The 15,755-nt window shown below is 49.1% G+C and overlaps 1 protein-coding gene across 5 annotated transcripts; it reads left to right on the forward strand.

Annotated features, from left to right (window-relative positions):
- The first annotated feature begins 639 nt into the window (after nucleotides 1-639).
- trmt1l (tRNA methyltransferase 1-like) lies at nucleotides 640-15,072 on the forward strand. 5 transcript variants are annotated; one of them, XM_086224751.1, is made up of 18 exons: nucleotides 640-851; nucleotides 1,034-1,130; nucleotides 1,217-1,278; nucleotides 4,729-4,830; nucleotides 5,374-5,436; nucleotides 5,520-5,633; nucleotides 6,184-6,248; nucleotides 7,269-7,425; nucleotides 9,189-9,312; nucleotides 9,382-9,461; nucleotides 9,657-9,909; nucleotides 10,277-10,489; nucleotides 10,577-10,767; nucleotides 11,565-11,631; nucleotides 12,460-12,623; nucleotides 12,694-12,759; nucleotides 13,754-13,880; nucleotides 14,661-15,072. In XM_086224751.1, the coding sequence occupies exons 5-18, from the start codon at nucleotides 5,415-5,417 to the stop codon at nucleotides 14,848-14,850; spliced, it is 1,833 nt and encodes a 610-aa protein (XP_086080877.1). In that variant the 5' UTR covers nucleotides 640-851; nucleotides 1,034-1,130; nucleotides 1,217-1,278; nucleotides 4,729-4,830; nucleotides 5,374-5,414; the 3' UTR covers nucleotides 14,851-15,072. The 5 variants fall into 5 exon arrangements, with proteins under 5 accessions (XP_086080877.1, XP_086080876.1, XP_086080875.1 ...); XM_086224750.1 differs by having other exon boundaries at nucleotides 640-1,089; XM_086224749.1 differs by having other exon boundaries at nucleotides 640-1,278.
- Nucleotides 15,073-15,755: the final 683 nt, after the last annotated feature.

The following is a 15,755-nucleotide window of genomic DNA, read 5'->3' on the forward strand; positions in this document are numbered from 1 at the left end:
CCTCAGCACTCCTCCACCCACCATGCACCGCCTCAGCTGCCCGGTCCTGTTTCCTAGGTTTCTTTTACTGGGAAATGGAAGTGAATTATTTTGCCCCAAATGACTCCTCAGTGTTGTCAGATGTGATCATTTTCTGCTGTGTCATGCTTCCATATGCTTAACTTCTCGGGCCGGCGCGGGCAAAGAAGGTTTAGTACAAAGTGTCTATGCTTTTGATCTCAAAGGTCAAGGTCAGGTCACATGGGGATCATGGCAGAGCAGAGAGGACATGACCTTTAACAGAAAAAGAAGCAGGTGTGGGGAAGTGTGTGTGTGTGTGTGTGTGTGTGTGTGTGTGTGTGTGTGTGTGTGTGAGTGTGTGTGTGTGTGTGTGAGTGTGTGTGTGAGTGTGTGTGTGTGTGAGTGTGTGTGTGTGTGTGTGTGTGTGTGTGAGTGTGTGTGTGTGTGTGTGAGTGTGAGTGAGTGTGTGTGTGTGTGTGAGTGTGTGTGAGTGTGTGTGTGTGTGTGTGTGTGAGTGTGTGTGTGTGTGTGTGAGTGTGTGTGTGTGAGTGTGTGTGTGTGTGTGTGAGTGTGTGTGTGTGTGAGTGTGTGTGTGTGTGAGTGTGTGTGTGTGTGTGTGAGTGTGTGTGTGTGTGTGAGTGTGTGTGTGTGAGTGTGTGTGTGTGTGTGTGTGAGAGTGTGTGTGTGTGTGTGTGTGTGTGTGTGTGTGTCAGATAATTGTGCTTCTCCGCAGATCATCTCAGCAGTATTCGAGTATAAGGAGATGTCCAACCAATCAGAAGAGGGAACCGCCCTACAGTGAAGACGATCTGCCTGTGTTTGACACATTGTTTAACTCTACACAACACCAGGTCAGGGACAGACTCCAGGTCAGGGACAGACTCGTGTCTTTGTCGGACTTGGTGAGCTGGCACGCTGCTGTGGCCAGCGACTGAGAGACATGGACCCAGAACTCTGTACAGCTGGGCTGACTCATCTTGATTGAACTCATTGGTCTCCTGTCTGTGTGTGGTTCCCTGCTGCAACCATCAAGAACAAGCTGGGCTGAGGCTGAGCGAGGTCCTGTGGTCCACAGTGTGTTAAATCCTGGTACTATCATCTGTGTGGAAGCCTCCAGCTGGTCGGATATTGTAGGGACTTTAAAGTGTAAATGCCTGGAGTCCCTCAGGGCCACAGCTACGTTGACAATGATCATAATTTTGGCATTCTTTTGCAGCAGGGATTCACCTGGTTGATGGATTCATGCTGCGTTTGTGTCCAGTTGGGGTTTTTCTGGTGGTAAGTAAATAATGCAATACACAAGACTCAACATGAGCGAAGATACTTCAGGTCGTAGTATTCATAAAGTAAATAAGTGCATGCTTCAAATGAAGCAACAATGGGAGACATGATTAATAACCTTTTATAGGCGCATGACATTCTTTCTTCATTCTACAAACAAACATTCAGGTTTACAGAGAACTGCTGGACTTTCCTCCCTGCGTGCCTCACATCAGAATATCAGTTATTATTAATTATCAGTATCAGAATATCAGTTATAATTAATATCAGTATCAGAATATCAGTTATAATTCATTATCAGTATCAGAATATCAGTTATAATTCATTATCAGTATCAGAATATCAGTTATAATTAAAGCTGCAAGCAGCGTTGTTAGGGCCTGAGCCCCCGCCTAGCCGCGGCCGGATCGCCGGCCCGAATCCAACGGTGTAATCGGCAAATCCCTAGGCCTTGTAGTTTAGGAGATACGAGCCTCAGTGCGCTGCCCAGTGTGAGTGCAGAGCTGAGAGCCGGCCCTTTAAGAGCCCCTCCCTTCTCTGCTCGCTCTCTGCCATCTCTGTCAGAGCTGAGAGCAGAGCTGAGAGCAGAGCTGCCAGCTGGCCCTTTAAGAACCCCTCCCCCGCTGCACTGTGTCTGATCTGTGCTAGAGTGGAGAGCAGAGCTGAGAGCTGGCCCTTTAAGAACCCCTCCCCCGCTGCACTGTGTCTGATCTGTGCTGGAGTGGAGAGAGTGGAGGATTCAGAGAAATGTAGTGTGTAAAAGCTGAATAACTCGGCATACGTTGGTCAAAAGTCACACAAAATACCATATTTTTGTAGGGATTTTTGTCAGGAATACAGTGGTGTGTTTTTAAAAGCTGTGCGATGTATGGTATAGGCGTGAGAAGCATTTGTTCGAGAGTATGTACCCTGAGAGGACACGCTCTCCCCATAGACTTCCATTGTAAGGTGAAATGTGTCTCCACCACTTTGACAGCTTATAAAATCCAAACCGAGCGCGTAGTATATTAACCTTTAAAGATTTTTGAAGAGCACAGTTGGGAGAGTAATGTGTGAAAGTTTGGAAGCCCTGGCATTTACGGTTTAGGAGGAGATAGATTTTGTTCGGGGCGCAAAATTGTCCAAAATTAGACATTCGTGTCCAAATTGTGGACATCCTGTTACAGTTAGGTCAGGGGTGTGAGTGTATGATTTATCCGTCTTGATGAGACGAGTTCAGTGGTGTTTGTCCCATGTCTGTAGGACATTCCTACAGTCTGTGGCGTGGTTTTTTGTGTATGTAGGTGGCGCTATTGAGTAGAGCGCCTCTTTTTTTTTTAATTATCGAATTTTTCGCCGCACCCGATGTGCTTACCAAATTTGGTGAGTTTTCATGCATGTTTAGGGGGTCAAATTTACTTTTGAAGTGGCGAGTGTGACTTCGAAACATAATAGGGTCTTCGCCAGGGACTGGCTCAGGCCCTAATTCATTATCAGCATCAGAATATCAGTCAAACGGGTTTGAATTTTAAAACAGACTGGAATTCCTTCTGGCAGAGTCGAATCTCTAAAAACTGCGCAATTAACGTAAATGACGTACATGACCGCGCTTCCTGCGTACGTCGCTGTGCTCAGCAATGGCGGAGCTCGGAGAGGGAGACGCAGCTCCGCTCCACCAGGAGGACCGAGACACCAGACGTGAGTTCCCCGCGCCTCTGTGCCGCGCGCCCGGCTGTGTTGGAGCCGCGATGCGCCGCAGAAATCTACGTTGTGACGTATTTGTTTTTGTCGCGAAGCGAATTCCCGGAGAATTTGAGTTAGTGAGCGCGCAACTCCGCCAGGGCCTCACCACGGAGCTCCGCCATGGGACCTAAATAGTCGCGTACAGCCGCGGCTAAGGGGCTGAAGCTGGAGCTGGCGGGGCTGCCGGCGCTGGCACCTGCCGGGGGAAGGAGGGGATCTGTCGACGAGGTTTAACCGAGGGTAGTTTTTTTTCCCTTGGCTGCGATTTTTATGGTACGGTCTCATCGCGGAGCTGCACAGGAGGACCGCGGAGTCGCTGCAACTGTCCCGGTTTTCGCCCGCCGACTCTTTGGCTCGAGGTTTAGATGAAAATAAAGAAGCTGCAAACATTTAGAAAAGATGAGACCAGACGAATAAATGACCAAAGCAGCCACACTCACTAAATAACCGTGGGTTCTCCAGCCCGATGTCCATGCATTTATGTGTTCTTTTAAAAGTACCATTTGAAAGATTTGACCCACAATTAATGTACCATAAATCTGATTAAAATACTGTCTTTATGTAATTACCTTTTGCAGTGTCCTCCACTGACGCAGAGTAAGGCTAACCTTATTTTGTCCCATAGTGTGGTGAAATCCAACCACATGAGCGAGCTCGCCTCTTAGCTTAGCGTTAGCTACGTTTGTGGCTTGGCTAATATCGGTGGTTTTACTGTTACCAGACCGTTGGATGTTGGAGGTTCAGTTCTACATCAGATCCACCAGTAAACACCAGACCGGTGGATGGTGGAGGTTCAGTTCTACATCAGATCCACCAGTAAACACCAGACCGGTGGATGGTGGAGGTTCAGTTCTACATCAGATCCACCAGTAAACACTAGACCGTTGGATGTTGGAGGTTCAGTTCTACATCAGATCCACCAGTAAACACCAGACCGGTGGATGTTGGAGGTTCAGTTCTACATCAGATCCACCAGTAAACACCAGACCGGTGGATGTTGGAGGTTCAGTTCTACATCAGATCCACCAGTAAACACTAGACCGTTGGATGTTGGAAGTTCAGTTCTACATCAGATCCACCAGTAAACACCAGACCGGTGGATGTTGGAGGTTCAGTTCTACATCAGATCCACCAGTAAACACCAGACTGGTGGATGGTGGAGGTTCAGTTCTACATCAGATCCACCAGTAAACACCAGACCGGTGGATGGTGGAGGTTCAGTTCTACATCAGATCCACCAGTAAACACCAGACTTGTGGATGGTGGAGGTTCAGTTCTACATCAGATCCACCAGTAAACACCAGACTGGTGGATGGTGGAGGTTCAGTTCTACATCAGATCCACCAGTAAACACCAGACTGGTGGATGGTGGAGGTTCAGTTCTACATCAGATCCACCAGTAAACCCCAGACTGGTGGATGGTGGAGGTTCAGTTCTACATCACATCCACCAGTAAACACCAGACTGGTGGATGGTGGAGGTTCAGTTCTCCATCAGATCCACCAGTAAACACCAGACTGGTGGATGTTTGAGAGTCGTTAATGTGCCTGAAGCTTAGTGGTGGTGACTTTGAAGTCATGTGACCCTGGTGTAGCTCCTTCTTAGGCTACCGTTAGCTTAGCACTGCTAACCGTAGCATCCAGGCTTCCAGCATCATCAGAGGGTTCATTAGTGAAGATGAGCTTGATGAACTAAACCTGGGGGTCTTGTCATGGTCTGTTTCAGAGGGAGGTGACAGTGGAGATGCTCCTTCAGCTCGTCACCAAGATGCAGGACAGGTGACAGCAGCGGCGGACAGCGACACCAAACCTTCCACAACAACGACAGGTAACATCAGGGAAGACTTCCTGTGTGTTGGTCAGCTGACATCAGTGATACGTGGCCTCTGCCCTCAGACCAAACCAGGGGCCGCAGCGCCGCAGTCCAGAAGAGAACCAGAGTCAACCAACGCTGTGATGGTCACATTCCCTTAAAATGTCAAGAAAATATTACAAATTGAGCCAAAGAGGAAATGTGAATTACAGCCGTTTCCATCGAGTAGTTGGAAGTGAATCAACCGGGTTATGTAGTTTCCATGTCCACCACAGCTGGGCGCTATAGGCAATGTTATAATCGCTGAATCAGACAGAGGAGAAGAGGAAAACCAGGACATACTGGTGGGTCCGTGTTGTTGTTGGAGTCTGGAGGAATTACCCATAGTCCTGTGGTGCCAGCCAGTCTTGGACCTGAAACTGCTTCAAAGAGAACATGGAAGATGCCGTTGTTACACCTTTGATTTTGCTCCACCAGCTGAAGGTTCCCGGCCATAAGAACCTGTTAAATCATTGTAAACCAGATAGAATAAAAAGTGCTCTCCTGTGCTGCCGACAGACCGCCACATCTCCATCCAGACGCAGCTGGAGGGTCTCGAGATGCTGGTCGACCTCAATGGGGGTGAGTTGAAGCAGAGGTAGAATTAGATGAGCGGGGAGTGACGGGACACCGCCAGACTGGTTTTGTGTTTCCCTCATCATCAGCGGGGCGGAAGTCCTGTCCCCTGTGTCCAGAGGAGAAGTTCAAAGCCTGTTACAGCCACAAGCTCCGCCGACACCTGCAGAACCTCCACTGGAAGGTTTACGTGGAGTTTGAAGGTAGGAAACGAGTCGTGTGTTTACAGGGTTAGAAAAAGTGTATTTGTTGTGAAAGTCTGACTAAAACTTCAATTTTAAGATACATGTTAACGCGTTTGTCACCCTCCTACTCGTCCGAAGACCCTCCAGCTGTCCCTTCATAGGCCTGCAGCTCTGTCCGTGTTCCATAGCGCCCACTGGTGGTCAACTTGGACAACGAGCAGCGAAAATTCAGGGGGTGGGGGGTGTGTGTGTGTGTGTGTGTGTGTGTGTGTGTGGTGGGGCTATGTATTTGATCAAAGCTCAACAGCAAGACAGTCAAATGGCCGCTGGCCGTAAGGGGACAAGCCGGCGTCCAGTGAGGCTGACAGCCTGCGGTGAACAAACTGATTCTTGGTCGTTCAAATATCCTGGGACAGCAGCAGAAGGCTGATGGACGACCTCGTCAGGGCACGTAAACGGAGTGACCACGCTGACACGTGTCAGCAGACTCGAGCTCACGTCATGACCAGACCTGTCAAATTGGTGGAACTGGGATGTTGACCCTTGGTTTTGTGTTTGCTGTTAACAGGCCAGAGGATGTGCATCTGCCACCTGCCCTGCAGACACCTGAAACCCAGCCTGAGCGGAGATCAGGTGAGACACTGAGAGCTCAGGTTACCTGGTCAGCATCAGCAGCAGCTTCACTCATGGAGGCAGCCATGTTCCTGGACTGGTAGTCAGGGTGAACGTCAGGTACAGCAGCTTCAGTGAAGAAATGCAGGGTGATGACATGAGAAGAGCTGGAGGAGTTCCAGCTCTTCTCATGTGAAATGTTTTATTTCTCTAAAATAGAATGTTGTTCCGTTAAGGACCGTGGGGGTGGAGCCTATCCCAGCCGACATTGGGTGAGAGGCGGGTTCACCCTGGACGGGTCACCAGTCATTCACAGGGCCATCAGGAGCTGTTAGGGGTTCAGTATTTTGCTCAAGGACACTTGGACATGGTCACTGGGGGAAGTGGGGATGGAACCAGCAACCCTTTGGGTGCTCGACGGCCTCTCTACCTCTGAGCCTTTATTTACAATGAAACTTAAATAAATGTTGTTGAAAACCACCATGAAAAGCATTTGAAAGTTTAAGGTCAAGTCAGTTTTCTTCCACGCAGCACCGAGTTCCATCACAAGTTCATTCATGACCGTCAGGGTCAGAGGTCAGACTCCTGCCCAGGAACACGCACGTCTGAGAGAACAGGCAAAAACCTGGAGCAGATCCAGGCCTGATGGGGGCGGCCATTTGCCTTGACTGGCTGGATTTTGTTTTTTGAAACAAATTTATTAAAAAAATATGATATTTTAAAATGTACATTTAAAAAAAAAACGAAGTGATTTCTGAAGCTGGTGCTTTACTGATTGGTGTGACGATACTGACGGTAAAGGGAGGGCTAGGTGTGATCTGACATGTTCTAAAAGGTTAGTCTCCCAGTCAGGTTACCTGGTAAGAAGTACTTGTTGAGTACTAATAATGGAGCACATAAACGTCCTCACTAAATGAGCCAAACCAGGAAAAATATTCCAGTTCAACTGCATTACAGGATCCTTGACATCGAAGTACTTGCTTCTTCATTCAAGCAAGTCGAGCGTTTCCGCTGTGAATATTTGTGTTTGACACCCTACAGACGTCGGGGAGACATGTGGCTCACTACCACTGCGTGGTCTGTTCTGTCACCATCGCCCGCAAGACCGACATGATCAGTCACCTGAAGCGCCACGTCAACAAGGGCGAGACGGAGGCCAGCTACTCGGGCAGCTCAGACGTAGCGTTTGAAGAGCCTGGTAATGAACTCTGAGAGCATCGCAGCACTGGAAGGAAGAAGCGGGTTGATTAAAGAGATACGATTGCTGTGACGCATAATATCATAGCAACCGGTCAAAGGCAGACCTCCACCGCTGTCGGACGCCGTGTACCTGTGGAAGAAACCCTTGTGGCAGAAAGAGGTGGATGAGAGGAATCAGTTGATTGAGACGCAGGTGTCAGGTGGTCTTTATTCACAGCAGCCCGGCCAACAACGTAGTCAGAGACATCCTCCAGCCGTAGAATGGGACACGCCTTTTATAGTGTAGACAGGCTGTGCGTGTGCGCGCGCGTGTGTGTGTGCGTGTGTGCGTGTGCGCGCGCGTGTGCGTGGTGAACTTGGCTCCTTTACCAGTGTTCCAGATGTCTCCTGTTTGTTGGTGGGCTGACATGTTTGGCATTTGTGGTAACCCAGGGCAACATGGACTCTCATCCTGCTCTCACCTCGCCTTATGCCTTAAATTCATTAGGAATTCCTGTTGGTCGCCCAATCACCTTGATACCCTCGCCCTTTCGGTGGTCGCTTTAATCTTCGAGGCTGATCTGACTCCATTTCCCGCCTAACTATCTCAGTCACTCCCTCATACATCACTACCATCGGAACGCGCAGTCTGACGAAAGCACCCACAGAGACCTGCTGGCCACGTTAGCTTAGCACAAAGAATGGTAGTGGGTGGGAAGTGTTAGCATAGCTTCATTTCTGCCTACATTAATATGATGAGGAATGTTCTGCAATACCAGTTTAAAATGAGGAGACATTGTAGTGGTAGAATCAGACACGTAGCCGGAACTACTTTCCTGACTGGGAGCAGTGATTTGACGCAGCACCTCCAAAGCTCCACTGGAACTTGGGTCAACAGAACCAGAGGTTTGTTGAGGACTAGAAGAGCGACTGCTGCTACTGATGATGATGAGGAGGAGGAGGATTCCTGCTGGACACACCAGCATCCTGGACCTGAGCTAGCTGATGCTAACACTTCCCACCCACTACCAGCCATTGGGCTAAGCTAACTAGCCTGGACCTGAGCTAGCTGATGCTAACACTTCCCACCTACTACCAGCCATTGGGCTAAGCTAACTAGCCTGGACCTGAGCTAGCTGATGCTAACACTTCCCACCTACTACCAGCCATTGGGCTAAGCTAACTAGCCTGGACCTGAGCTAGCTGATGCTAACACTTCCCACCTACTACCAGCCATTGGGCTAAGCTAACTAGCCTGGACCTGAGCTAGCTGATGCTAACACTTCCCACCTACTACCAGCCATTGGGCTAAGCTAACTAGCCTGGACCTGAGCTAGCTGATGCTAACACTTCCCACCAACTAGCACAGTCATTGTGCTAAGCTAACTAGCCTGGACCTGAGCTAGCTGATGCTAACACTTCCCACCAACTAGCACAGTCATTGTGCTAAGCTAACTAGCATAGGTTTTAGCTCCCTTGTGCAACACAGAGACTTCTATGCTTGTTGTGATAAACAATAAGAGACTTTACCAAAAAAGTTTGTGTTCTTTTAATGTTGTTTAGAATTTGCTGACAAAAACTGTCTACACATGATGTAAATATGACGCTACCTAAAACAGCTAACCAGGCGCTGCCCAGCAGTGATAAAATGCTCCCCCTAGCACCTCTGAAACTCTTGAAGTAGCATTATTTTTCTTTTGTTTAATCAAAATGAAGATGTTACAACTCTAAAAAACAAACGTCCAGATGACCTGGAACAAACTGTGTGATTGAATGTGTCAGCAGCTCCGTCTGGTCAGGCGTATGAAATCATGAAAGAACTTGGAACCAACGTGCAGCTGCTTCCAAACCACACCACCCCGCAGAAGAGTGACACCTACTTCAACCGCAAGATGAAGACCAACAGGTCAGCGGCACACCACGACACACACGTCTGCTTGGTAACACTGAGTACAACCATGCGTGTGTGTTTCAGGCAGCTGGTGTTCTGCTCGCTGGCTGTTCTGGCTGAAGAGAGGAACCCGCTGGAGTGTCTGGATGCTTTCGGAGCCACAGGTGGGACAAGAAAGCTCAAATCAAAGCTGTTACTTTTGTAGCTGCGACTGTTTGTGCTGGATGTGGATGTACACGCCTGAGAATCTGTGCATCCCACGTTCAGATAAACACAAGTGAAGACAAAGCAGTTGGACAGCTGTCTGGCTGGACGTGGTGGAAACTCTCAGACTTGCTTCTTCTCTGCCTGCCTCTCAGGGATCATGGGCCTCCAGTGGGCCAAGCACCTCCGCGGTGCAGTCAAAGTGACCATAACTGACATCAGCGACACGTGTGTGAAAATGATCAGAGAAAACTGTGTGCTCAACAACATCCGAATGGACGGAGGATCACGAGGTCCTCGGGGGCCAGACGGAGCCGGAGGTGAAGTCGAGGGGGTTCCCATCACGACGGTTGAGGTCACAAAGATGGACGCCAACGTTATCATGCATCTGCGGCCCTTTGACTACATGTAAGTCTGATCAGTTTATTCAGCCTCAGACAGGATGAAGGTTCGAGTGGTTTCATGGGGAAACGTGAACACACCAGAGCTTGGCGTGACTACAGCTACCACTGACTGTGCTCAAGCCCAAAGGCTTCACTCTGCTGCTGCTCTGACACCATCCAAGAACAGGGGCAGCTCAACGTGAATCTGCAGCACTCACTCGCACCTCTGGGGCGTGAAAGTCCACATTCCGGTCCAGTGGGACGCTGGCCATCTTCCGAGTCCGACTCTGAGTTCCAAGCTTAAAAGCCTGAGTCAAATCGGGAGTCTTCAAAATAGTGAGTCAGTTACGTTTCCTAAGAACTCCGGTGACTTCACTTCTTCACTCTTTCAGTCACTTGGACCCGTTTGGCACCGCAGTGAACTACCTGGACGCTGCCTTCAGAAACGTCCGAAACCTCGGCATCATCTCCGTGACCTCCACAGACACAGGCTCTCTCTTTGCCAAGTCGCCAAACGTCACCCTACGTCACTATGGCTGCCACATAGTACGCACAGAGTACTACAAAGAGCTGGCTGCACGCATGGTGGTCGCCACTGTGGCCAGGTACATGAGTTCATCTGTCAGCTGTTGTGTGGTACTGTGACCGAAGACCCACCCTGATTCTTCGCTGTCCTGCTGTGTTCTCTCCAGAGCTGCAGCCCGCTGCAACAAAGGTATCGAGGTGCTGCTGGCTGTGGCGTTGGAGCATTTTGTCCTGGTGGTGGTGAGAGTCCTCCGAGGGCCCACACAGGCGGATGAGTCGGCCAAGAAGCTACGAAAACTGGTCCACTGTCAGTGGTGCGAGGAGAGAGTCTTCCTCAAACAAGGCAACATGGTGGATGGTGAGTTCAAAGTCAGTGTGCGGTCCAGATGGGAGGAGCTTGCCGAGTTTTGCGAGCCCCTCCTGCAGGTCACTTACATTGCAATACAGTACCTCCTCCTGATATCACAAAACTAGATTCAAATCCTGAATCCCAAGTTTCCTGATAGGACTGTGCCTCTGTGCCTGTGTCAGCCAGGGGGCCTCAGGGGCCTCAGGGGCCTCAGGGGCCAGAGGCCCGGGTTTGTCGTGTTGGCCGTACATCCTACCCTCATTACAATCATTTAGCTGGAATTTCTTCAGATTTGGCAAAAACGACCACTGGGATCCAAAGTTGATTTGAAAAACTTGGCAGGTCAAGGTCACTGTCACAGTTCTCTCTGTCCTCAATGCGTGCCTCTCGCAGTGGCCTTTGACCTTTGACCACCAAAACCTTTTTCAGCTCATTCCTGACTCCCAGTGATTGTTTGTGCCAAATCTGCAGAAAGGCGTTCATGAGATATGAAATGGGGGAACAAACTGACAACCTGAAAGACCTCCAACCAACGACTTGACCTCACATCCACACAGCAGATTGTACACTCCATCCCTGCAGGAGATAAAGCAGCATGTGACCACCAGGGGGCGACTGGCAAATAATATGTTTTTGCTAAAAACGATTGTATTTGTTGTAAATAAATATTCTTCTCTGCTGGTGTGTTGAAAGACTCTTAATTGATTTCAGTTTAGACTGAATTGTTGGAATGGTAACTTTGCTAGTGATTGATACATTTGTTCTTCTTGAAGTGCTTCTCTTAACGTTCGTTCTCCCGTCTGCAGACACACTGCCCTGTAACTGCCATGGAAGTCTGCCTGGAAAGACAGCGGTGCGACTGGGACCGCTATGGTAAACCAATGAGCCTCCCATCAGGAACATAGCAGCCTCCCTCAGCTGGATCTCTGCTCCCTGCAGGCCCGTCTGGTCACACTTGGACCCCCATGAACCCCTCTGGTTCTGCTAGTTCTTCCAGCTGTTTGTTCTACGAAATTTACTGCTTGATGCTTCTGCTCCGTTTTACCACCAACTACAACAACCAATCAGGAGCTTCAGTAGTTTGAATGGAGGAAGAGCAGTGAGAACACAGTCCTGATCTGTTGGTTCACTTTCTAAACAGTCCGGGTGGTTCTAGATTGGAGGGGATGCAGACGCAGCTGCAGGGTTCCACTCGTCAGTGCTGAGGTGTGAGTGGTCTCGCCTGGCTGCGATCAGCTGCCATCCAGTGGTTCATGAGGTTGCAGCCCCCCTCTCCTCAACCTTCCCTGAAACAGCCTACGTTCTCACCCCTTATTTTCAGGGGTTCACTGTATTTATGAATGAAACTCTGGTTGTGTATTTTATTTGTAGTTCCTCTCAGAAACCCGTCTCTCTGTTACACGCCGCTCTTTTAAAGAAGCAGTTTGAGGGTTAAGGTTGAAACTCAGCGCTTCTAACTGCCAATCAACCACCCGTCACCTCGCTAGTGAAACCAGAACATGTCCTGGCACTCAAAATCCATCAGTTATGCAAAAAGGAAATATTTAAGGAAGCATGTAAGCCAACATGGCTGCCACAGGAAGCTGGCAACAGCCGTAGTTTAATGTGCAACAGTATGGGGGGGGGGGGTTACTGGCACATCCTCACCCTCAGGTGTAGTTACAGGTGTGTGTGTGTGTGTGTGTGTGTGTGTGTGTGTAGGTCTGGCCCACTGTTTAACACCGGCTTCTTGAGGAAGATGCTGTCTGCGGCGGTGCAGTACAGTATGGACGACATCCAGCCGCTCGTCAAAACTCTGATCTGCGAGTCTGAGTGCACCACCCTCAAGTCTTTAGTCCACGGCCCGTCAGCTCTCACCAACCAGGGTAAAACCACTGCGCCGCTCTGTTTGCCCGCGTGACCTGAATTTGTTGACAGTGCTGATTTCCTCTGCAGTGGAGTGTGGCGTCGTCATCAAGACCCTACAGAGCGAAGAGGAGGCGGGTCCGTCTGAGTGCACCGGTGAGTCCCGGTCACTGGTCACTGGGAAACGAAGCAACCGTCACACTGAGGATGTTGGCTCACACTCCTGTCAAGTTCTGGAGGGAACAGCTCTGTTCATGGCAGCCATGGAGACACTTAGGGGTCACGTCCCCCGAACGCAGCCTGCAAGTCCTCTCATGCCTGTTAGCGAAGCTCCTCCTTCCCTCCATTTTCGTCTCAGCCCCCCTAAATCACAGATTTAGTCGTGGACAGCCAGCCAAACAAGCTAACAGGCTACAAGTGAGCTAATAATAGTAATCATAGCAACACCGGGTTCTCCACTCTGTTGGCAACGTGCTCTGATGCTAATTATGATTAGCAGAGACTGAGCAGCAAAGCGTCACACATAAAAGAAGGAAAAAAACGCCAAGTTAAAGAGAGCAGCTGATCGGTGGCATTGATCGTGCGGGTATCAATATTCTCTAAACTTAATATTAAATAGCTGTGGTCCTTTAGATGTTATGATGATGGCGAGAGTTTAAATTCCTTGGAAGTGCTGAAAGTTTAGTCTGACAAGACTGAACGAACCCTGGTGGTTCAGTTGTGTTACTGCGTCGCCTTTCTTCACTTTATTTCACCTTTTATTTTCAAATATGCGCGTTTGCCTTTTTTCCCCTTAGCACGTATTGTAGCTAAATGGATACATGGTAAATGTTGTTGTACTTGAATATTGTCGTTTTCTTCTTTACAGAACAGTTTTACCTCAAAGGTGTAGCTCCATGTCTTTCCTCTGGATGGCAGTGTTGCTCAACTGAGAATTTATCACATATTTAATTTCTTTGAATCTCAATTTTACTTTGACTTATTCCTCTTCAGCGCAGTTCCATGTTGAAACGTGTCTCTCTACTTCTGTCTGTAGTTTTTCTATCTGCCTGTGAAACACTTGGATTCTCTCAGGTTTAAAGTCTAATATCCGATTCCTTATCATGGAAGACTGGAGGCTGTTTATGTTTGACGTTTCGCTCCTCGGCAGGAAAGAGGAAGTCCGGCGAGGAGTCAGGGAATGTTGTGAAGAAGCTGAAGTCCGAAGCCTCTTTGGAACATCCACCTTTCTACTACAGCATCCATCGCCACAGCATCCGGGGGATGAACATGCCTAAGTGAGTGACCTCTGACCTCTTTCAAGTAGGTTTCTGAGCACCAGGGTCGGACCGGCCGTCTGATCAGACCTCTGATGCTCCGCCAGTCAGTCGATCACGACATGAAGGCCAAGCTGCTCAGTAGTTTCAACAGCAAACTACTACTACTACTACCACTACTACTACTACCACTACTACTACTACTACTACTAGCACTATTACTACCACTACTACTACTACCACTACTACTACTACTACTACTAGCACTATTACTACCACTACTACCACTACTACTACTACCACTACTACTACTACTACTACTAGCACTATTACTACCACTACTACTACTACCACTACTACTACTACCACTACTACTACTACTACTACTAGCACTATTACTACCACTACTACTACTACCACTACTACTACTACTACTACTAGCACTATTACTACCACTACTACTACTACCACTACTACTACTACCACTACTACTACTGCTCCTATAATTGAGCAGCCGGTGGGAAGTGAAGGACCTCTGCAGTGAGGCATGGCGGTGACCCCCAGTTGTTCCCACAGACACACATCAGGTTCCCAGTTTGACCTGCTGGTGTCCTGTCCTAACAAGGTGAGTGGAACGTTCTGAGCAGGAGTGCTTCATGAGTCCTGCTGGTCAGGAGACTGCTGGGCGAGGACGTCTGTCTCTGACTGATGTTGTTCTCCCTGTTCTTGTGTTCTATCTCTAGAACCCAGGGAACTCTGATGGTGAGTTTCTGGTTAACAAGTCTCCGCGTTTCCCTGCAGGTTGAATAAGTTCCTCCAGTACCTGACGGAGGCCGGCTTCAGGGTGAGTCGGACTCACTTTGATCCGACCGGGGTTCGAACTGACGCCACGCTGGAGCAGTTTAAATCCGTCCTCACCAAGTACAGCGTCCCCACATACACCAATGCCACCACCACCCAGACCAGCGTGAGTGCCGGCAAAACCGGGTGAGAAAAAAAGCCTTGCAGGATTGCCCCGCCTCCACGCCAGGAGGAGAATGAGTCTGGGTTTCTGTGACTCCACCTCTGCTGTTTCCGACCCTCTGACTGCACTGATATCAAACTCACGCTGTTACGTCTCTGTTAAAACAAGCGTTTATTTTATTTTATTTAAACCAATTTTGCTATTTTTTTGTTTTGTTTCTCTCATTCAATAATAAAATCTGTCCTCAGAGCCTCTCAGGTCAGTTCATCTGTGCGCCGCCGCAACACGGTGGGAAATTCAAACGCATCCCAGTTTGAGTGACCTTTCTATGGCGGGGCGGAGTTTCTGCTCCTCTGACATTTCAACCAGCTGAACTCGACGCCGTCAGCCTCAGATGTGTCCTGAGCGTCTGTCCGGAGGTGAAAGGTTTCCTGGGTTGTGGAGAAACCGGCGGTGATTGTTGCTGCTGACAAGCAACCAGAATCCATCGCCTGACTGAGCCGCTATGACCAAACCAAAGACGTGCTGGAGGGATTCCGCCCTCTGGTGTTCACTGGGAGGAAGTGCATTGATGACGAGGAGCTCAACCAGTCTGGAAGGACCCCTCGCGCCCAGCCGGCTGTAAATCAGCTCTGCTGGATCCTGTTTGTCCTTTTCCCTCCTGGGTTTATGAAAGTTTTTAAATCATGAAATGTTCTTACACTCAGATTTACTAGAACATATTTTACCTTTTTTTAAAAACCCTTTTATTTCGTCATTTGTTGTGGCTCCTCCTCCTGACAGCTGTTGTGTTCCCATGGTAACTGTCAATCACTCAGGTTGGGAAAAGAGTTAAGCGCTGCCAGACAGGAAGGTGATGCTTCCTGTCTGGCAGACAAAATCAGGACAGCAGGTCATGACCGCAGGTTCACGTGTTCATTGGCTATGAAACA

The sequence above is a fragment of the Aulostomus chinensis genome, chromosome 14 (assembly GCF_037954235.1).
Source record: "Aulostomus chinensis isolate RoL2024-O1b breed Wild chromosome 14, RoL_Achi_v1.0, whole genome shotgun sequence".
NCBI classification, from domain to species: Eukaryota; Metazoa; Chordata; class Actinopteri; order Syngnathiformes; family Aulostomidae; genus Aulostomus; species Aulostomus chinensis.

Bases quoted from the DNA above. Each gene is read 5' to 3' on its own strand.
- trmt1l (XM_086224747.1), top strand. From the start codon at position 2,898: ATGGCGGAGCTCGGAGAGGGAGACGCAGCTCCGCTCCACCAGGAGGAC. The intron at 9,910-10,276 runs GTAAGTCTGATC...TCACTCTTTCAG, and splicing joins CTGCGGCCCTTTGACTACAT to TCACTTGGACCCGTTTGGCA. The intron at 13,881-14,660 runs GTGAGTGACCTC...GTTTCCCTGCAG, and splicing joins CGGGGGATGAACATGCCTAA to GTTGAATAAGTTCCTCCAGT.